Source organism: Myxocyprinus asiaticus, chromosome 46 (genome assembly GCF_019703515.2).
Source record: "Myxocyprinus asiaticus isolate MX2 ecotype Aquarium Trade chromosome 46, UBuf_Myxa_2, whole genome shotgun sequence".
NCBI lineage: Eukaryota > Metazoa > Chordata > Actinopteri > Cypriniformes > Catostomidae > Myxocyprinus > Myxocyprinus asiaticus.
The window spans coordinates 1,260,001-1,284,307 of record NC_059389.1 but is presented as its reverse complement, the minus strand read 5'-3'; the positions used below and the strand labels follow the sequence as shown (position 1 = coordinate 1,284,307).

Sequence of the window (24,307 nt, the reverse complement as noted above, 5' to 3'; positions counted from 1 at the left end):
AACTCAGAGGACCCAGTGGCTAGGGCAGCCAAAGAGCAGCAGATAGACCAGTGGGGCAATAGCTGGGGAATGGACAGCCTGAGTAGTAGCTGCTGGGGAGTGAATGGGGAGATAGGCGGCAGCTGGGGTCTGGACAGGCCACTCCGGACCAGGGGTGAGGTCTGGGATAATGATGGCCGCTATGAACGAGTCAAGGATGGCCGCAAGGGGAAGCTCAGGGTTGGCGGCAGCCGCAGGGGAGAGTTTAGGGTCAACAGCCACCACAGGGGACAAGAAAACAGGTTGAGTGGCAGCTGCTGTTGAGGGATCAGGCAGATCAGTGGCCACTGGCAAAGGGTCAGGCAAGCAGGGTACAGGGATGAGGTCAGAATGGGCGGGGACTGCTGGGAGCTGGACAGCATGGGTCAGACATGATGGTGGGCACTGGGTAGGGGCCAGGCTCAGCGGCAGGCAGCCGCTGGGTAGTGGATGAGGCCTGTGGCGGCAGCTTGACAGAAGCCAAGAAGAGTGGCGGCTGCTGGCGTGTGGTCCGACAGCCAGGGAGGAAGCTCTAGGGACGGGGTGAAGTCCGAAGTGGTCACCGGACAAAGGGTGTGGTGAATAGCGGCCGCCGGGGGCTGGACAGATGGAATGGCGACCACCAGACGAGGGTCAGATTGGGCAGACTGAGCACTGGGGACGGGCAGACAAAGCATCGGACACTGGGGGCTGGACAGACTAGACTGCAGCCGCTGGGAACAGTAGGAGATCAGGCAGGGCGGTGGCCACTTGGGACTGGACATACTGGACGGCAGCCGCTGGGAACAGTAGGAGATCAGTCAGGGAGGTGGCCACTTGGAACTGGACAGACTGGATGATGGCCGCTGTGGACTGGAATGACTGGGGAACAGCCTCTGTGGCCGTGAGCGCTGGCAGCGACTGGGGAATGGTCTCCATGGCCGTGAGCGCTGGCAGTGACAGGGGAACGGCCTCCGTGGCCCGGAACACTGGCAGTGATCAGGGAACGGCCTCTGTGGCTGAGAATGACAGCGATTGGGAACAGCCTCCGTGGCCGAGAGCACTGGCAGTGGCAGGGGAACGGCCTCAATGCCGTGAACACTAGCAGTGGCAGAGGAACGGCCTCCATGGCTGTAAATGTTGGCAGCGACTGGAGAACAGCCTCCGTAGCCAAGAATGCTGACAGCAGCAGGGGAATGGCCTCCATGGCCGAGGGAGCTGGCAACAACTGGGGAACAGCTTCCTGGCGGTAACCAGTGGACTCCTCCGCCTCCTAGCCATCACCAGCGGGCTCCTCAGCCTCCTGGCGGTCACTAACAGGCTCCTCCGCCTCCTGGCGGACACCAGCGGGCTCCTCCGACTCCTGGCGGTTGCCAACGGGAACCAACACCTCCAGGCGGTCAGCCGCAGTGGGCTCGGCCAATGGGCTGGGCTTCTTCCTTCTCCTCCTCTTCTGAGGTGCAGAGGCAGTGGCCAAGGCATCCACTTCCGTGTGGGGGGTATCCCTGTTCTCGGGTTGGGATGAAGATTGGAAGTCTTCCAAGGCACAGGCTGTGATGAACTCATCCCCCCCTCAATGCGATCTGGGACATAAGATTTAATGGGCTCAGTCAGACTTGCCCTAAAAAGCTCAATAAGGCAGGCCTCATTGTATCCCAGACTCGAGGATAATGGCAAAAACTCTAAGGCATACCACCACACGGACTTGTCCTCCTGCCATACCCTGCGCAGCTTACTCACGTGCTCTGCACGCCGACGAGCAGGAGAACCAGGTTTCCTTTTTTTTTTTTTTTTTTATTTTTCTCCTTTTTCTCCCAATTTGGAATGGCCTATTTCCAATGTCCTTTTAAGTCCTCATGGTCACGTAGTGATTCACCTCAGTCCGGGTGGTGTTAGACGAATCCCAGTTGCCTCCGCGTCTGAGATCGTCAACCCACGCATCTTATCACTTAACCGCGCATCTTATCACTTGGCTTGTTGAGTGCGTTGCCTCGGCATCCACGCTCGACTCACCACGTGCCCCACCAAGAACGAACCACATTATAGTGATCACGAGGAGGTTACCCCATGTGACTCTACCCTCCCTAGCAACCGGGCCAATTTGGTTGCTTAGGAGACCTGGCTGGAGTCACTCAGCACACCCTGGGATTCGAACTAGCGAACTCCAGGGGTGGTAGCCAGCGTCTTTACCACTGAGCTACCCAGACCCCCGGAGAACCAGGTTTCTTAAAAAAAAATCCATCTCTGCTGGGGCTGTCTGTGACTGAATTGTTCTGTCATAGTTGTTTCAGAGAAGAAGGACCTAGTTGCAGAGATGGAGGCAAAAAAAAATTGTATTAAACAAAAATGAAAACGAAAAATGAATGCATTTTTTAAAGCAGCATATCAAACGAAACTAGAGACTCTACTCTTTACAACAAAACAGGATTCAATGAAAAAACTTTTTGGTGGACGCGGGCTCACACAAGGTTAAAATTATTAATATTGACATTTTTGTTACATTTGTGCAATAAACACTTGATGTCTAAAGTGAAAGCTGAGTTCGGAAGCAGAAGCAGTTGAGAAGCAGTAAATTTAACATATTTTTCATGTATTTGTTTGACAGATGAAGCCAAGCAGAGTTTTTCTGAACATCTGGGTTGTGTCTGTGATATGAATTTAAAGGCTTGTTTTGCTGTTATGGTGTTGTAATAACTCAAAGCTGACAACTGCACAAAACTCTGGCACTGATCAGAAAAACGCTTTTAATGCTGCAATGACCAAACACGTTTGAATAATGCAGTTGTATCAGCAACTTAAAGGAATAGTTCAGTCAAAAATTAATATTCTGTCATTATTTACTATGCCATTATTTTAAGTTTGAACAACATGAATAAATTATGACAGAATTTTGTTTTTGTTTTTTGTATGAGCACATCAATCACAAATATTTAATCGACTATAGCACATTTTTTCCCTAGGCATTTACTGATCTGTTTCCTGTCAAAAATACAGTGATTAATTGGGGTGAAATTGAGGTTTGTTTATCCCAGCCTCCCTTCTTCTCATTCTAACGTCTGTTTTTTTGTTTCTCTGAACAGTTGTCACTGGCCGAGGAGAAGATGAAGGGTTTGGACTCGTGTTTTTGTGAGAGAACGTGTCACGTAAAGGGACTGACCTACAGAGAAGAGCAGACCTGGACAGACGGCTGCAAGAACTGCACGTGCTCGGTGGGTTTCCTCTGTAGGGTCTCACCTCAAGTCTGTCTGTGACACCCAAGAGACTAGAACTGTTGAATAAATCAGCTCAGAGTGTAGAGTTGTGTCACATGAGTCTCTGGAATACTTGATTGTGATTGGCTGAATGTACATTATCCTTCACTTTGATAATTTGATTCATTATTAAGTGCTTTTACACCATAACAAGAGAGAAGTGTGAGAAGTAGGGTTCGGGAGTTAGGGAAATACTTATAAAACAACGAGGGAGGAATTCACTTTAGAATGGATTGCGCCTGGTAAAAGCACGTAATTTATTGTTAATATTATTTATTATTCAAGCTTATATGCCAGGTTATTACACTATTCTCATCATTTGATTATTATTATTTACTCACCGGTGAGTTCAAAAGGGGGCGCTCTGTTGTGAAAAACGTTTACGCTTAAAATGTTCGAGTCTCTGAATCAGCCTTTATGGGGCCCTAAGCTGAATTTGATTTGGGGGCCACTCGGTGCCGCCAATACAATTGACTATTGTCAATGCTTGATTATTCGAACACTATAAATCTAACACACCCATTATCAATTTTATTAGTTGTAGCTGTGTTGCTTACATCATACCAATGTCTGCCTGCCGTGTTTTTACCCTTCTACGGTTTTTAATTGTAACAGTAGCAAACCCACAAGAGTGGACTGATGTTCATTTGCACTTTAATATTCAAAGTCTTACAGTACTAAGTGGCATACTTAATGTGGTGTACTGAAAAGTAGCAAAATAAACCAGCAGACAATGCATTTACTGTAAACAAGTTAACCACTTGAATTGCTTTTGGTTAAAAACAATTAGCATCGTGCAAAAGTACAGAACAATCAACTACAAATAAAATAACTTAAGATAAACAGTATTACATTAATAATTATAATTAGAAATATTAATATCAGGATATTCTACAGTAAACTGAGCAAATACAAAGGCTGTTGTGCTATTAACTTACCTGCCACATCCGCTGAGGTTGAAACAGACATGGAAGGAACGGTAGGATCAGTGGATGCAGGTGCTGGTAAGTGCTCCTCGCCTGCAGAGGATGGACCTGATGAAAGATGAAAATAATATTAATAATAATAATAATAATAACAATAAAAGCTAGCCATGTTAGATGTCATATTAGAAGGTAATGCAACTCTCTGTCAAAAACAAAAACAAAATCTCACAAAAGGCATGGTTTATCCATATAAATATATTGATCTGGGATTGTTGAAAACTCACCTGCTGTATCATCATCAACTGTAGCACTGGCACTTGGGGCAGGTGGCGTTGGTTGTGCCCCACCTCCAAAATATTTCAACAGTGCTCCTAGGGAAGTTTCTTAAGAGTACATAGTTAACGGAACAGAATGTTTAATAACATAAATTATTATACACAGCAGCAAGCCATCTGTACACCTAAAACAACAACTCTTAATCTATAACTAGCTAATTGAGGCATAATGATACTGGAATATAATAGCAAAGACCCCAAAATGGTAGGCTAATGTAAATAATGTTAAGCTGTTATCAGTACCAAGTTTATGGAACAGAAGCTTATATTTATTACAAAAATATACACCCAGGAACAAGTTATATTTACACAGAAGACAAAAACTTTAATTTAAAACTAGCTAAGTAATATGTTGTATTATAATATATTAAGATGTCAAGGCTATTTACAGATGTTTAATCAAACATGAACATTCCTAAAACAAGAAGATATGCTACCAAGGCTATGTTAACTAACTAGCCAGCTAACGTTAGCTCACAACATAGCCTAGCTACTTAACATACCTTTATCTTGCTGTTTTTTTCTCTTCAGCGGTTTTTTTCTTTTTCCTTTTCTCTGCACCAGAGGGATATGTCCTTTTTTGTGACATTGCTGTTTTGCTGCAGTGCTACTGCCTCTTCAATCAACTGTCTGACTGTGCTTGCATCCTGCAGCCCGTTAACATAATATTGCATTTAATATTGCATTTTTGTATAATTACCATTGTCCATTGACATAATATATATATATAAATATACAATAAAAAAATCAAGCTGTTATTTCATGTGCTCTTGGGGGCCCCCTGGTGGCCACGGGGGCCCTAAGCAGCCGCTTAGTTCGCTTATCCCTTGGGTCGGCTCTGCTCTGAATACATAAGTCAGGCAAATGTGGTATTATATGAAAGCTTAGAATCGAAACTTTTCACAGATAACAATCACTTCTGCATTTATGTTACTTAAAATAACAAAATAAGGCCTGAAATCATTCGCGTCAAAAATAAGTGCCACCTAGAGGTCATGAGGTAGAAATATTAATATGAATATAAAAGTCTTTCAAATAGCACTTAAATAGACAAGTCATATATCAAATGAAAGCTCTCGTTCTTAGAAATGTGACTGTATAGTTTATTTTGTTGCTCTAATACGACAGTTTGAAAGATTTTCGAAAGAATCACAAAGTGAAATATGATTTCTGTAAGTTATCAAACACAAACGTCCCTTTATGCTCCGATAACTGCTGCTGTAAGCCACAAATATCTAAAAACTTTACATCTGCTTTTACCTTAGGAAGTTCTCTAAAAAGTGAGCCATTGTTTACTTGTCTGTGAGCTTGCTTGACTGAATAATCCAATGTTATATCTTACATGTCCAAACAAAATATGCCATCCACAGTGTTGGGTGTAATGCATTACTAAGTAATACAATTACTTTTTCATTGAAAAAAGTAAAGTAAGGGATTACTCTTAATTTTTCAGTAATTTAATTACAGTTACTTCTGATGTAATTGTGTTAAAATACTGTACAGACTATAGAACAATTCTATATAAATCAATAGTGAATTTAAAATCGAAATTTAACGTCTAATTTAACGCTGCCCCCTTAAATTCTTTGGTCAGACCATGAATAATTTATCTGATTTTAAATGATTTATTTGAAAGAATGAAAAGAACAGTTTCATTTTTATCCTTGTGTTTTCAATCTGGTCAAGGTTGTAAGTAATTAGTAATAAGTAATGCAATTCATTTTCAGTCAGAGTAATTACACTGTAGAAGATGTAATTAGTAGTTAGTAATTAATTACTTTTTTACAGTAACTTACTCAACACTGGCCATCCAGCAGGAAAAGCATGCAAAACAAGTAATCAGAAATATATGTTATTGACTGTATATGATAAAATTCAATATTCAATAATATAATAATATTCAATGAAACAACAAGGGTGTTGCTTGAACTGAAAATTAGACTGAATGTCTATGGACGAGCACATCTGTGAGGATTAAAATGCGTTAGAGCGCCACCTACACCTACACATACAATATTATTTATGAATAATTGGGTGGGGGGCCTCTGAAAAAATTAGACCAACATACTGTATGAAAGAAGAGGACGTTTAGGGGGAGGACATTTGATAAAAACTACAGTACATCCACAGTACACGTAATAATAAAGTGACAAAAATAGCGATGTAACATTTTGTGACACTACAGATTGGAAAAAGTAGCTTGTTGTTACTGGAAAAGCTCTGTTTTGAAAACAGCTGAACTCATCAAAAGTGCTTTTTAAACTAATTTCCCATCCGTGATTGTCACTTCTTAGATCTTGGGTTTAGCGGAGCACACACAGAACATGCAATATTCATGAGCAAAATGTGTAAAATCACACAGATGAAATCATGTCACGTTTACCACCTACAAACTGGTGACAGTTTTCATCTCTTCGCTACTCGAAAAATGCAGTTTATAATAATGTCCCATGCACTTTTAATGACAGCTGTGTCCACAACCAATCAAGCAGTCTGCAATTAGCTAATAAGCCATGTGCCCCACAGCATTCTGTGAGATTTCCAACACATCTTAAAGGTCTTACTGAAACAACATGTAGCCATGAAAAAGATTACGTAAACATAATGTAAACACACAGATGTGAAGTGGGACTCTGTGTATTGCTTCTCTCTCGTGCTCTCCCTTTTTCTTTCTCACTCATTATACATTTATTAGCTGCGAGTAAGACGAATATATCACCAAATGTAAAGTGACAGACAGTGGAATTTTGTCCTATCTTTAGAAGTCCCTGTGCATTACTGACAGACGTTAGCTGGTCTCAAAAGCACCCAGTGTGTCCAAACAGACAATGAACGTTATTGAGATCCAGACTGTTTGTGAAAGGAACATTATTTTAATTTAGCTTGAAGTGAGTCCCTTTAGATCCACTCTGAGACTTTGAACCTATTTTGGGTAATAAATGACGATAAATACTGAATGCAGCATGCTGCTAATTTGCATTTTTCAATAGTTCAACAGTAACTAAACTGTCTTCAGAAAAACATAGATATTTTGTTCCAGTAGCAAGCTACTTGTTTTTTTTTCTCCAACAAGCAGTGGTGTTGCATGACAAAACATCACATCACTGTCTTTGTCGCATTGTGTGGGCTGAGGCGATATTCAAATGCATTCACATCAAATTTCCAAGCTCTCTACAGTAGTAGCACACACACACACACACACACACACACAAAATAAATAAATAAATAAATAATCATTTTCTCGATCGGTTTTTTTGAGATCCTCCCCTTTGCGATGATGTATAACATTTTATCATCAATAGTCAATCACATATTTTTCTGATGGTTTGTTTAGCATGTTTTTTTGTTGTTGTTGTTATTCTGGACATCTAATATATAACATTGGATTATTCAGCCATGCAAGCTCACAGACAAGTAAACAAAGGCTCATTTTTTAGAGAACTTCTTAAGGTAAAATCAGATATGCAGTTTATGGCTATTTGGGGCTTACAGCAGCAGTTATTGTTGCATAAATGAGACGTTTTGATGACTTACAGAAATCATATTTCACTTTGTGATTCTTTTGAAAATATTTTGAACTGTGGTATTAGGGCAACAAAATAACCTGAGAATGAGAGCTTTCATTTGATACATGACTTGTCAATTTAAATGCTATTTGAAAGACTTTAATATTCATATTAATATTTCTTATTACCTCTAGGGGGTGCTTATTTGCGATGCACATTTTTCCAGCCCTTATTTGGTTATTTTATGTAACATAAATGCAAAAGTGATGGTTATCTCTGAAAAATTCAGATTCTAAGCTTTCAAATGATACCTCATATGACTGACTTTTGTACATGGGGACTTTAATGTTTTAAGCGTAAACATTTATCATGCCCCCTTTGGACCCGCCAGCGGGTCCATAGAGTGGGTCCATCTTTACTGAAAAGTGAGCACTCCATACCAGAATGGAGCCAAACCTGAATATAAGTTTGCTAAAACAACACCTAAATATCTATTTGGCTATTGGTTAATATTTGCAGATAAACCACGTGTGGATTTCCGAAACATATGATGGCAGGAGAAGATTCATTCATATCTATGAGTAAAGCGCTGACTGATTTGTCGGGATTAGGTTTAGGGTAGAGTTAGGGTTGGATTATAGTTTCTCTGACCAATTTTCTGAATTGTCCAATCAGGTAGTGCTTTCTTTATGAGTATAAATGACTCTTCCCCTGCAAACCTACATTTTGAAAATTCGTAACCCGCACGGCCTTGATTACCAGCTAAAAATGAAAGTCGTATCGGAGCAAATTATTACTTTTTGATGAAACATGACGGAGACTTTTCTTTTTCTTTGGTATAACAGAATTGCTCAAAATAAGACCAGGAATGTGTTTTACAAATTTAAATAGGTTCGGTTTTACGTTGACTTCATTCGTCGATTATATTGTTAACGTTTATTGTTTATATTTTTAAAGACATTGCACCCTTAAATAGCTTCAATGCAGTTAGCTACATTTTATAAATAATAGTAAATTGTAGATTAGCCACCTTGCTTGGCTTTAGTTGAAATACTTTAATTCATGAGTAGCTTTGACAAGTTACTAATGCGGTCAATCGATAAGAATGTTTAATCAAATCGATTACATGATGTGCCGATTAACCTTTAAGCTCTGAAGGTGTTTTTAAAGATTTCCTGTTTCAGTGGCATACCCAAAATGCTTACAACTCGATGAAAAAAAAAAAAAAAAAAAAAGTAGGGTCAATTGTTTGGCATTATAAAGAAAACTTTTACATTTTTTAATGATATGGAATATGATACATTCTGAGCCATTCTTATTTGACATTATACAGGTGCATCTCAATAAATTAGAATATCGTGGAAAAGTTCATTTATTTCAGTAATTCAACTCAAATTGTGAAACTCGTGTATTAAATAAATTCAATGCACACAGACTGAAGTAGTTTAAGTCTTTGGTTCTTTTAATTGTGATGATTTTGGCTCACATTTAACAAAAACCCACCAATTCACTATCTCAAAAAATTAGAATATGGTGACATGCCAATCAGCTAATCAACTCAAAACACCTGCAAAGGTTTCCTGAGCCTTCAAAATGGTCTCTCAGTTTGGTTCACTAGGCTACACAATCATGGGGAAGACTGCTGATCTGACAGTTGTCCAGAAGACAATCATTGACACCCTTCACAAGGAGGGTAAGCCACAAACATTCATTGCCAAAGAAGCTGGCTGTTCACAGAGTGCTGTATCCAAGCATGTTAACAGAAAGTTGAGTGGAAGGAAAAAGTGTGGAAGAAAAAGATGCACAACCAACCGAGAGAACCGCAGCCTAATGAGGATTGTCAAGCAAAATCGATTCAATAATTTGGGTGAACTTCACAAGGAATGGACTGAGGCTGGGGTCAAGGCATCAAGAGCCACCACACACAGACGTGTCAAGGAATTTGGCTACAGTTGTCGTATTCCTCTTGTTAAGCCACTCCTGAACCACAGACAACGTCAGAGGCGTCTTACCTGGGCTAAGGAGAAGAAGAACTGGACTGTTGCCCAGTGGTCCAAAGTCCTCTTTTCAGATGAGAGCAAGTTTTGTATTTCATTCGGAAACCAAGGTCCTAGAGTCTGGAGGAAGGGTGGAGAAGCTCATAGCCCAAGTTGCTTGAAGTCCAGTGTTAAGTTTCCACAGTCTGTGATGATTTGGGGTGCAATGTCATCTGCTGGTGTTGGTCCATTGTGTTTTTTGAAAACCAAAGTCACTGCACCCTTTTACCAAGAAATTTTGGAGCACTTCATGCTTCCTTCTGCTGACCAGCTTTTTAAAGATGCTGATTTCATTTTCCAGCAGGATTTGGCACCTGCCCACACTGCCAAAAGCACCAAAAGTTGGTTAAATGACCATGGTGTTGGTGTGCTTGACTGGCCAGCAAACTCACCAGACCTGAACCCCATAGAGAATCTATGGGGTATTGTCAAGAGGAAAATGAGAAACAAGAGACCAAAAAATGCAGATGAGCTGAAGGCCACTGTCAAAGAAACCTGGGCTTCCATACCACCTCGGCAGTGCCACAAACTGATCACCTCCATGCCACGCCGAATTGAGGCAGTAATTAAAGCAAAAGGAGCCCCTACCAAGTATTGAGTACATATACAGTAAATGAACATACTTTCCAGAAGGCCAACAATTCACTAAAAATGTTTTTTTTATTGGTCTTATGATGTATTCTAATTTGTTGAGATAGTGAATTGGTGGGTTTTTGTTAAATGTGAGCCAAAATCATCACAATTAAAAGAACCAAAGACTTAAACTACTTCAGTCTGTGTGCATTGAATTTATTTAATACACGAGTTTCACAATTTGAGTTGAATTACTGAAATAAATGAACTTTTCCACGACATTCTAATTTATTGAGATGCACCTGTATATCTCTGGGTGTAAGTAAGGTGGCTCTGAAAAGCTTTTGTTTTGTTCATAATCATGTCAACTGTATCTTAGAAACTTTTTGTGTTGATACGACAAAGCAATCAAAAGTTATAACATTACAAATATAATTTATCATAATGTCCAAAAACATCTGCAAACAAATAAAACATAATAATTGTACATAAGAACTAATTACACATGCAAACACAGCTATGACTAAAGGTTTGCATAGCATGCAGACATGATTTTAGTAATGAGATTATACAGAATGAGTTTCATTCTGTGTCATTTGAGTCATCATTGAGTCTGTGTCATGTATTTGGCGCCATCTCCTGGTGGTCATATGTAACATTGTGCTTCATGTGGATTATCTAATGATCTATGCATCTGATTATCTTGTGTGTGGGCTCATTTGAAAGACAATCACCTCCTCTAAGTAATGGTATGTGATATTATATGTTCCGTTTATTTTATAAGTTATAAGCAAAAACGCAGAATTTAAGCAACACCAGCATAATTGGCAAAGACATATAATTAGCAATTACTCACTTTATTATTGTCTGTGAGTAAAGCAAATAGCTTAGTTGTATTCTACTCTTTGAGAACTTTCCAACAACATATGACACATGGCTATTTGATGAGTTTGATGTTTTACTGATTACAGTAATATTTACAGTGCAACATTTAAAAAATAAATAAATGATCAATTATCTGATTTGTCAGCAAATATCAAAGCACTTGTTCAGTTTTAGTCATAATGCCTGCATGCATTGGAAAGCCCGGTGTAGATAGTGTGTCAGCATTATAAACAATTAAACAACCATGACATTTTAAATATTAATGAATGGAACTGTTTACTTAAGTTTTTGATCGGGTCCAATAGTGTTTTTAACTGCCCTATCCTTCAGTGACAATTCCTTCGTTTTATGACTGCTTCACAAGACGCAAACATCCAATTTATCATCCTGCACTGAGGTGCACATCGCCGGAAACAAATCAAAACGGTCATAGATGTCCATCTAGTGATTGTTTACATACACCAAAAATAGCGCTGATGGGCAAAAGAGCAGTTTGTTGAGCAGTTTAAGCAACAAAACAACAAGTGGCAGCAGCTGATGAAACCTCATCTTCTCGTCAGAGTTGAAACTTGACATAACGTCTTTTAAAAGCGCACCAGAAACATGACAACAGTCAAAGACGTCTGTGTAGAGCATGCTTATATAGAAAAATTATTCAAAATAGTCTAGATGGGTCCACTTTGGTGTTCGGGAGTAGTGAGCCCACAGTAGGTCTTTTGTCCTTCTCTCTCCCCGTGTCTCAATCAGCTCCCTATATCGTGGATCAGTATTTCGTAAACACGAATTCAGGCACTGGTAAGGGTATTCATCCACTGAACATTGGGATACTTATGACTCAATCACCCATGACACAATAACGAGCTCACGCATTGAAGTGCAGCTGTTATTAATCAGCACAATCGCTGGGGCCTGTGTAGCTCAGCGAGAATTGACGCTGACTACCACCCCTGGAGTCGCGAATTTGAATCCAGGGTGTGCTGAGTGACTCCAGCCAGGTCTCCTGGTTGCTAGGGAGGGTAGAGTCACATGGGGTAACCTCCTTGTGGTCACAATTAGTGGTTCTCGCTCTCAATGGAGCGTGTGGTAAGTTGTGTGTGGAGAGTAGCATGAGCCTCCACATGCTGTGAGTCTCCGCGGTGTCATGCACAACGAGTCACGTGATAAGATGCGCGGATTGACGGTCTGAGAAGCGGAGGCAACTGAGACTTGTCCTCCGCCACCCGGATTGAGGTGAGTAACCGCGTCACCATGAGGACCTACTAAGTAGCGGGAATTGGGCATTCCAAATTGGGATAAAAGAGGATTAAAAAATAAATACAAAAAAATCAGCACCATCGCAGTATAAATAACACTATCGTTCATTTTCATTGAAGATATTCTAAACCTTTTAACAACTCAAATTAGGAATGTGCCCGAAGCCGAATACCCTATTCGGAAAGGCACGAATAATGACTTCAAAACGAATAACGGATTGATCCGAATAATATAACAAATATTTGTATGACTGATTATCCAAAAAGCACAAGGATAAAGCAACATTTAAAAAAACATATCCAAAATTACAACTAATTTATGAATCTGTGCAGCCAATATTTCTAAAGCGTAAACCTTATGAATGAGACAGCCCTAGAAATGGCCGACTCACTGATCAGTGTCCTGACTACTGAACTAGGGAACTGATTGAGACACACCCTCTGTCTCTCTGTTTATGAAGTGAGCACCAGTGGGCGGGGCCATGGGTGCGATGATTTTAATGTAGGCCTTGATGTTGTTGCTGAAGAGGTGGTCATGAATTAATGAGTACCCTTTTGTGACATCACTAATATATGGATGTAGAGAATGAGGCATTTTGGCAGCTTGGTTTCAATAAATGCTGTTATTGCATTGGGGATTAAGTTTTGAGTTCTGAAATTTACAGTATGTTTTTATAATAGAAAGACCTCTTATATGTCAAAATATCAAGGAAAATTGGATTCCTCATGATTATTAAAATTAATCAAATTAATCGCAAATAATCACATATATCAATATTTATTGAGAAAGGCCATCAAATAAAGATAACTTAGTATATAATAATTAAAAATAATAATAAATAAAATAATTAAGTTAATTCAAATTGCATCATATACAGATATTGTGGCAGCAGACAAGTACAGCATTGATTAGACTATATAAAAAATGGTTTTAGAAGTCGATGTATTGTTTGATTAATTTCCATATCATTCAACATTAGCCTGTTGGCCCTCTCTGTACATCAATCCAGTTTACACTTGAGTTTATCAATGTCTCACAGGGTGCGTTCTGTCTGCGCTATTTTTAATTGTTGGTCAATGTCTCAAACGAACACTTTTGAAGCGTCTCACTTTAGTTGCATCATGTCTAATTGAAACATTTTTATGAAGCTTTCAAGTTAAACGTAGCTTCAAACTTTTAAAAAGGCGTCTCTAGATCTCTACATTCTGTTGTGCTCCATCCAGCTGTCAAATGTGAGAGCTCTTTATTTTAATGGAGAGACATTTACATTTACATTTATTCTTTTGGCAGACGCTTTTGTCCAAAGCGACTTACAAAAGAGGAACACATAAGCGAATCATCTTAAGGAGACAGTGGTACAAAAAGTGCCATATTACAAAGTTCCACTAGCATCAGAATAGTATTCAAGACAGATTAAAGTGCAACAAATGTTTTTTTTTTTTAGTGACTAGTTAAGTGCTCATGGAAAAGATGTGTTTTTAGCCATTTTTTGAAGACAGAAAATGAGTCAGCTTCATGGATGGTGTTGGGAAGGTCATTCCACCCACATGGTATGATGAAGCCGAAAGTTCGGGAAAGTGTTTTGGTGCCTCTTTGTGTTGGTACAACAAGGCGACGTTCCTTAGCCGACCGCAGGTTTCTAGTGGGCGCTGAAATGATTTTAGGTATGCTGGTGCAGACCCAGTGACTGTTCTGTATGCCAGCATCAGAGCCTTGAATTTGATACGTGCATCAACCGGCAGCCAGTGAAGAGAGACAAGGAGTGGTGTAACATGCGCTCTCTTTGGTTCATTAAAGACCAGATGTTCTGCTGCATTCTGGATCATTTGCAGGGGTCTAGTTGCACATGCAGGGAGGCCTGCAATGAGAGCGTTACAGTAGTCCAGTCTAGTTATGACAAGTGACTGAACAAGAAGTTGTGTGGCATGTTCAGAGAGGAAGGGTCTTATCTTCCTGATATTGTAGAGTGTAAATCTACATGATCTTGCAGTCTTTGAGATGTGGTCTGTGAAATTTAGTTTGTTATCGATGGTTACCCCTATATTTCTGACCGTTTTGGAAGGCGTTACTGTAGTCGCACCCAGCTGCACGGTGATGTTGTGTTCAACAGCAGGGTTGGCTGGAAAGACAAGGAGTTCGGTCTTGGCTGGGCTGAGTTGCAGGTGGTGTTCCTTCATCCAGGCCGAGATGTCTGCCAGGCAAGCAGAGATTCGAGCAGTCACTGTGGTGTCATTGGGCTGGAAAGACAAGTAGAGTTGCGTGTCAGCATAGCAGAGATAAGAGAAACCATGTGCCTGAATGATGGGTCCCAGTGATGTTGTGTATATAGGGAAGAGAAGTAGCCCAAGCACTGAGCCCTGAGGTACCCCAGTAAATAGCTGATGTGACTTGGACACCTCACCTCTCCAGGCTACCTTTAAGGACCTTCCTGAGAGATAGGAATTAAACCAGTCAAGCACAGTTCCTGTGATGCCCAGAGACTGCACTTACTGCCCCCCGCTGTGCCCGATTAGCCAAAAAAAAAAGAAAAAAGGCTGTACTCCAAGCGTGAATTGCTCGGTTGGTAGGAAATTGCAGAGTTCAGATAGGATTGTGTAAAAAAAATTGTATGCATTATTTATTCACACTAAATTATTGCATTAATTTGGCTTACAGCTTTAAAGTATCTTCATGAACACTGACTGAATGTTTGAAATGTGTGTCTTTAGAATGGAACAGTCCGCTGTGAGAAGATTCTGTGTCCCCCACTCGACTGTCCTGATGGTACAACCCCATCATATGTGACGGGATCCTGCTGCAAAGAGTGCCAGTGTGAGTACACACACACACACACACACTCTCTCTTACACACACACACACACTCTTTCTCTCTCTCTCTCACACACACACACACACACTCTCTCTCTCTCTCTCTCTCTCTCTCTCTCACACACACACAAACACACACTATCACACACACAGACACACACACACACACACACACACACACACTCTCTCTCTCTCTCTCTCTCTCTCACACACACACAAACACACACTATCACACACACAGACACACACACACACACACACACACTCTCTCTCTCTCTCTCTCTCACACACACACACAAACACACACTATCACACACACACACACACCCACACACACACACGCACACTCCTGAACAGCTGTTTGACAACTGACCACAGGCCTGCATTGCTTAATTACATCCACACACACCCTCTAGAGATGACATCCAGCACATTTACATATTCAAATTAATTATTTATCAGCAGCCAATAACGTGCAGCCCTGTGAGGTTTATGCAAATGTATATTTGATCTTAAACATCTTGAGCCACTTTATAGACAAAATTAAAGAGTTAGTTCACGTTGTCCTCATTTACTCACCCTCATGTTGTTCTAAATCCATATGGACTTGAATACACTCAAAATAAACACTGAAGATTCAAATTCTGAATGTTTTTTATTTCCATCAGTAATTATTTAGCCGAGTCTGTTTGAATCAGATAAATACAAAGGTTTTTTTATTGTTGTTTTTTTGCTTGTGTTCTGATATCGTGTCTGAAAGCACTTTGATTCAAAGCATCTCACAATCTAGAGTTTCTTTTGATCATTTCTCTCCAGAACATTTGAGCCTAAATTTATAACTTGTATAGCATTCCTACTGCAATAAGAAACTGAATATATTTGTTTATTCCCTGCACCGATAGTTTCAATATCATCTTCAGATATAATATGAAATACACCGGCTGTTATTACTACAACACAAGTGTTTTAATACCTAACGGCGGTATTGATTAAAAAGAAGTAATGAAAGTGATTTTCGACATTGTGTGTCATAAATCTGTCATAAATCTGTCAAAATACTGTAGAGTTTGATTGGACGCACGTCCTTTGAGGTCATCAACAAAAGATACAGTATGAGAAGCGTTTTCTCCTCCTTTTTAAAAGTCGAAAAGTTGATTTATTTTGCTACACTTTCTATAAATGATTAAACGGTAAGTTGCATTTTATTATTTGCATTTTTCCCTGTTGTCCATGACCCAGTCAGAACAGACCTGTGAATCACTGGTTTAGTCTGTAAGTTGTGTTTTATTCACACACAAGTTTAAAGTATGATCACAAGGAAAGAAAGGAGAAAATAATTGCCGTCTTGGGAGCAATTATCATCTCAGATGACTTGTAATTATTTGTTGTTTGCTGTTCTGTTTGGCTGCAAATCTCCATACCGTAGTAATTCTCCTCTGATTAACATCATGTTGCCGTCATTTCAACAGGGTCACTTTGTGTTCATTTGTAGCTTTAGTTTAGTTTTTTTATTTATTTATTTCCCATATATTCCAACTGAAATTATTCAGACGTGAATTACAATGCTTTGTCCAGGGCTGTATGATTGTGTATGAGTGTTTCTTCAACTTCAGGCACATTTATCACTGTGGATTTCTAGAAAGTCTCATTAAAACATTTTTCACAGTTTCACTCGTTGATTTAATTAGTTCACTAACAATGTCCATCAGTGTGTGTTCATGCATCACAGGAGATTTATATCATTCAAGTCATGAATATAATATTCTGTGCTGGAAATGATGCGAATAAAAATGGATATTTCTCTTGATTTGTCTTAGTTTCGTCTCATATTTCATCTCAAGCATGCTCTTCACTGACACTTTTGTTCACTTGGTTAACAAGTACACTAACTTTTGATAAAACTTTATTAGGGACAAAATTGTTTGTTGTGGTGGAAATGACATCACAACTGTGGGACAGTCGAAATTTTAATAAAACACAATAAATATTGAAATGGTTTGTTTATTTCACTCTTTGTGTAGATGATCATAGTTTTAACCCTTTAATGCGTACACCGGGTCTTTAGTGACCCGGGACCTCATTCCACCCCATTTTTTGTTATGCCCACAGCTCTTTAGTATTCCTCAACCTTTCTCTTCTGAATAGTGTAACAAATGGCAAAAGGCAAAAATGCTAAATATATATGTTTTATAACAGCATAATTACTGAAAGTGTTTAGGGTCATTAAAGACCCGAAATATGTAATAGTGCCGCTTTTTTGTGTGTGCTTCCATAAATCATATTTCTATGATTATTTCATATCTAGGGTACAAAGGGGCTAAATGCCCCATGCGGTAAAAGGCTCCTTTGATTTTATTTTCTCCCAAAACACTAAATATGATCAAAAACTGAATGTCTGAATGAACTGAATCAGGACATCAGTAACTTTCTAAAACTCAACACTGATAAAACTGATGTACTGATAGTTGGGCCTCCAAGGGTTTTATCACGTCTCTCTGATCAGTTTGTTGATATAAATGTTGTCCTGGTCAGACCCTCCACTATTGTTCGTAACCTTGGCATTATCATTGACCCCACACTCTCTTTCCACGCTCACATCTCCTCTCGCACAAAAACTGCTTTCTATCATCTCCGTAACATTGCGCGACTCCGCCCCATTCTTAGTACCAAAGTGTCTGTATGCACCTCAGGGCACCTACAAATGTGAGTGCGTGTGTTTTCAGGAGTTTGTTTACACTTGTTTTCTGTTTCCGCAGCGATGTGTCTGTTTTCAGAGCAGACGCTGGTGGAGGGAGACAGTCGCGCGGTTCATCATCCCAGCGGACAATGCCAGCTGTACGAATGCAGAGTACGAATCTCTCCAATGACATTACACACTTTATTTTACTGTCACATGTAAAATGTTTTTGTTACACTGTTATACAGAGACTCCAAAAGGTTTTTGGCCACTTTTGGACTCATAGCGGGTTAACCGTTTAAGCTCTGAAGGTGTTTTTAAAGATTTCCAATTCCAGTGGCATACTCAAAATTAAAGGCTTGTAACTCGACAAGTTTTTTGTATATCATTGTAAAGAAAACTTTTCAAAAATGTTTATGATATAGATTGTGATACAGTCTGAGACTCTCCGTCTAAGAAACTGCTTAAAAAAAAAAAAAAATTGGATCCAAAAATGTACTTTTTTTCTTCTTTTTCTCATTTGACATTATATAGCACTGGATATAAATAAGTTGGTGCCGAAAAACTGCTTTTGTTTTGTTCACAATCATGTCAGCTGTATCTGAAAAAATTGTGTTGATATGACAAAGCAATCAAAAGTTATAGCAATACAAAAATAATTTATCATAGTGTCCAAAAACATCTCCAAACAAATAAAACATAATAATTGTACATAAGAACTAATTACACATGCAAACACAATGACTAAAGGTTTGAATAGCATGCAGACATGATTTTAGTAATGAGATTATACAGAATGAGTTTCATTCTGTGTCATTTGAGTCATCATTGAGTCTGTGTCATGTATTTGGCGCCATCTCCTGGTGGCCATATGTAACATTGTGCTTCATGTGGATTATCTAATGATCTATGCATCTGATTATCTTGTGTGTGGGCTCATTTGAAAGATAATCACCTCCTCTAAATAATGATATGTGATATTAAATGTTCTGTTTATTGTTTGTGAAGTTATGAGCAAAAATGCAGCATATAAGCAACACCAACATCATTGTCAAAGACATATTCTTAGCTATTACTCACTATATTTTTGTCTGTGAGTAAAACAAAGTTTGGTTGTATTCTACTCTTTGAGAGCTTTCCATCAACATGTGACACATGGATATTTGATCAATTTGATGTTTTTACTGATTGCGATAATATGAACAGTGCAATTATTTTAATAAATGATCAATATCGGAACACTTCTGATTTACCTGAAAATTTCAAAGCACTTGTTCAGTTTTGGTCATAATATCTACATGCATTGTAAAGTAGAGCTTCTAATCTTTCAAACGATACCTATTTTGTGTTAGTCAAAACTGTAGTTATTAATATTTTGACAATTATATTTTTTTCTCATGGGCCCGCATTCAGTGGAAGTGCTTGCTTACTCACTTACCAAACCAAAATGTCCTAAAACTACAAATCGGAATGAACCCATCCGAGCTTAAAGGGTTAATCCAGTCAATGTTCTTGTGTTTTCAGGATCGTACGATGCACAGAATCCTAAACACTGACGACTGCCCGCAGCTCACCTGCGCTGAAGTCGAACAGGTGACACTTACAGACAGATGCTGCAGAGTCTGCAGAGGTACGAGCGCAGTAGATTCGTTATCACTCCTTGAGTAGTTTCAGCAGTTCTAGTTGTGCAAATCAATAAATGGTCTACGAAAACGGCTGTCTGTAAACTCTTCTATCTGGGGTTAAAGGTCACGACTTTTGCGGCGAGGACAACATCTGTGCAGAGAACTCCGACTGTGTGAACTTGGATGCTGGTGCGAGCTGCAGCTGCAGAAATGGGTTCCGCTCACTCCGTGAGGACAGCGCATACTGCGAAGGTGAGCTGTCAATCAAACGTTTCTTTGATTTCCTGTCCACGCAGCTGCGGATTTTAATACATTATTACTCTAGGACACATTTATAATGGCTTCTTATAATAATTTGATTTTTCTTTTGTAATAAATGAGGTCGCCCTTAACATTTTAAAGGAATATTTCACCCAAAAATACTTTTCTCATCCTCATCGTGTTCCGTGAAGACTTTCTTTCTTCTGCAGAATACAAAAAGCTTTTGAAGAATACGCGACCCTGACTGCTCTTTTTTTCATATAATAAAAATGTATTAACATTATAATCAATTAACATGTTCTAGACAGATGACTTTGACCCGTTGTTACGCCCCGTCCAGCTGTATTTTCAGCGCCTCACGTAGGAGAGCATCGTCTTTTTAGTTGTTATGTCACGTAAAAAAGAAAGGCAACTTTGAAAAAGCACGTATTGAGACATGTTCTGTATAAGCATTGCACTGCGTTTAGCATGTTTTTGTGTCCGTCTGTGTTATTTTTACTATCGTTTTTCTATTTAACCATGTACTAGACAAACATCTTTGACTGTTGCGACACATCTCGCGCAGTAGGGCCATGTTTTTAGACGCTGTGTCATGTGAAAGAGAACAGCAACTTTAAAAGCGCATCTCAAGACACCTGCGTTCTGTTATGTGGGTTGCACTGCATTCAGCTATTTGTAGTGCAAAAACACGTTTGGTCTGAACAGCCCCTATAAAAGTAATTTAACAGCTTTTTGAGAGGAACAGACTGACATTTAAGGGGTCATTCACTCTGAATATGTTTTCGTGTCCATCTGCGTCCTTTTCCCGTTGTTTTTCTATGGAAACATGTACTAGTACATGTACGTTTTTGACCATTTTGCCCCATCCAGCTGTATTTTCAGCACCTCACGTAGGAGCGTTCTGTTTTTTAGATGTTGTGTCAGGTTTAACTTTTTTTTTTGTGTGGATTTTTTCCCCTTTTTCTCCCAGTTTGGAATGCCCAATTCCCAATGTGCTTTAAAGTCCCCATGGTGGGGTAGTGATTTGCCTCAATCCGGGTGGCAGACGACAAATCCCAGTTGCCTCCACGTTTGAGACCGTCAACCCGCGTATCTTATCACGTGACTTGTTGAGCGCATTGCCACGGAGACCTAGCGCGTGTGGAGGCTTCATGCTATTCTCCGCAGCATCCATGCTCAACTCACCACACACCCCACCAAGAATGAACCACATTATAGCGACCACGAGGAGGTTACCCCATGTGACTCTACCCTCCCTAGCAACCAGGCCAATTTGGTTGCTTAGGAGACCTGACTGGAGTCACTCAGCACGCCCTGGATTTGAACTCAGCGACTCCAGGTGTGGTAGCCACACTGAGCTACTACTGAGCTACCCAGGCCCCCTTAAAAAGAACAACTTTTAAAAGTGTGTCTTGAGACACGTTCTGTTGTAAGCGTTGCCCTGCGTCTAGTTTTTCTTTTTTTTTGGTACAACAATCTGTTGGATCTTACTGACCCCAAACTCGTTCTTTGCCGAAGCTCTAAAATAGACTACACACACTATGAACTACGAAAATGCCATATTGACGCCATTGACTCCAGAGTTTTGTAAACAAACGTCGCTGATGTCAACTTGATTTGAGCAGAACATTCTGCCAAACATCTCCTTTTCCATGGAAAAGCTAAAGTTGTATGTGTTTGGAACAATATGAGGTTGAGCAAACAATGGCAGAATTTTCATTTTTGGATGAACTGTCCCTATAAAGGTACCAGATAAGACACTAAATATATGCTTCTTTGGATGATTGCTGGATTGTCATTTTCATCCGTGCAAAAAAAAATGAATTCTCTGCTTTCCTTCGCTCTTTCCGAGCACAAAACTAATTAAGTAACAGAGATTATTAATGCTCAACTTAAATAGGAATTTGATCAACATGACTATCCATCAAAACTCTCTGTTCCTTTAGCATGTTAATTGGCTGATATTCAGTATCAGTGCAAGTCATCAATACCTTTCCTCCCTCCTCATCTTCATTCCCTCTTAAAGCAGAGTCACAACTGGCCTACTTTTGAAGAATGGCTAGCGACTCTCGTTGTGTTTCCAGGGACGCGGCGCCCACCCCCCGCCCCGCACATCCGTCGAGTCTCTAATGAACCTGTATGTCCCAGGCTCTAAAAATAAAACCAGGAGATCCAATGACCTCGCCGTCGTTCGCCCCTCGCGCGTGGTCGTTCAGGTAATTATCAAAGAGCAGGAGAATATGAATAATTAAAGATGCTATCAGCTTAAGAAAGACTGTCGGCACTGCCTAAACGTACTCATGGGACATTTGCTCTGGACACGGTGAAATCTAGTTCAATGCTCAGACAGGAGCGGAAATAGTGTGACAAGGAATCGAAGCAAAAATAAATATGGTTCGGAATAGTAAATATGACAGAATTATAAAAAAAGGGCAACAAATCAGCCATGTGTAACCCAGAAATGTTCACTGGTGAGACACCGGCAGTGTTCCACTTCTAGACTCATTTGTCAGCGGGTCTTTTTTAACCTTGTTGGTTGGTTAGGACGAAACACCTGCCGTTGAGTTTTCCGTTGTTAGATGAAGGAGAATATCTGCAGGTTTTTAAATGGAAAGCATTTATACATTCTAGAAGATGTTTAAAGGTGATGTCATTAAAATACTTTATCGTATCCCAGCTTATAAGTAATCCATTTCAATTTAAGTGTGTACACTGCAAAAAAAAACATTTTTTGTCTTGTTTTCCAGTCAAAATGTCTAATGATTCTTAAAACAAGATACATTTACTTGAGAAGCAAAATGACATTTGATGTTCTGTCTTGTTTTTAGAGACATCGAACCAAATTTAGAAACGTTTATGGTTATAACAAGAAAAAACTAATCAGGTGAGGAAAGAAAAACTTCAATTCAAAGGGAAAACAAGTTTATTTTTCTTACAAAATTGGCAAATAGTTTTATCTTGTTTTAAGCATTAACTACACCAAATTTGGTTAGATTTCTCTAAGAAAAATTTATTTATATCTAATGCCAATCTGCTTCTTAAGTCAACATTTTTTTCATGTTTTAAGGATGTTAAGATATGTAAACAAGGAAACTGAAATGTAATTTTCATTCTGTTGGTTTGATAAAGCCACAGTATACTGTTATTTTACAGACATGCTTTAGAGTTTCTTAAAATCCCTAAAACGAGACCAACATTTCTGACTGTAACTCGTCCAAGAGCTTTCAAGCTACATCCACCAAACTTGGTACAGACCTTCAGACTGTCCTGACTCGGGATGCTGTGACTTTTCTAACTGATTGGAATTTTGTTTTTCGCACAGCGGATGATCAAATTTCCCAAAATCCTATAGACATAAATTGACGGAATGTTCAAATGGGCCAAGGCTATTCAAACCACAAGGGTGTTAATTAAATTAAGCAGTTTGGAGCTATTCCAGGGTTTGTTGATGCAAGTCCTATTTTAATTTGAGTTGTGTTGCACCACTTAATTTTAAATATGGTTTAACAAATCAGAGATTAAACATTTAACCTGTGATTCAAATGGTCACCTGCGATTAATTTTGTCCACCATGATGGATTCTGAAGCTGTAGATTGTTAGTACACAAGGACAATCAAGGAGGTTACAGTGTTGCAAGCTTTAAAATATGGCATCATAATTTAAGAAAAAAGGACCACACGGTCTCAGATTGACCGCCTCACCTCGTCATCGCCACTATTGTGGCCAGAATTGAACAACCCATGCTGCCGACTAAAACGAGTATAAGAGGAGGGGAGCAATCACGATCACCTGTCACTTGTAACCGTTCTTGTTAAATGCTGAAATTACGCTTTACTCTCGCTTCTCCTCGAGAGACCTGTCTCTGTCCGGTGTCTCCGCATGTAAAGGATGGGGAAGCGGGTAATCGCGCCGCCACCGAGACGAGCCGCCGCACTCGCACACCGAATTTGAAAGCACACATTGCTCCCAACGGCCCAACATTTCAGACCATAATAAACATAAATAATATGATAAACGTCTCTCAGAGGGCTAACGGCACATCCACTGTTCGTTTACCTAGTCATTCATGTTTAATTGTAGGTCAGTGTTTTATTTAAACCACCTCAGCTGCAAGTTTAAAGTTAATCCCTATCTGAGATTTACATAAGATTATATTTTTAAGATTATATTAT

At 39.6% G+C, this 24,307-nt stretch overlaps 1 protein-coding gene across 1 annotated transcript in view; it reads left to right on the top strand.

Moving 5' to 3' along the window:
* Positions 1-24,307, top strand: part of nell2a (neural EGFL like 2a) — a 147,816-nt gene that overhangs the window by 39,880 nt on the left and 83,629 nt on the right. The window contains exons 8-12 of the mRNA XM_051690267.1: positions 3,078-3,206; positions 15,472-15,574; positions 18,328-18,419; positions 19,773-19,878; positions 19,997-20,125. Of these exons, the coding sequence (XP_051546227.1) occupies positions 3,078-3,206; positions 15,472-15,574; positions 18,328-18,419; positions 19,773-19,878; positions 19,997-20,125 (559 nt within the window). The remainder of the gene's footprint in view (positions 1-3,077; positions 3,207-15,471; positions 15,575-18,327; positions 18,420-19,772; positions 19,879-19,996; positions 20,126-24,307) is intronic.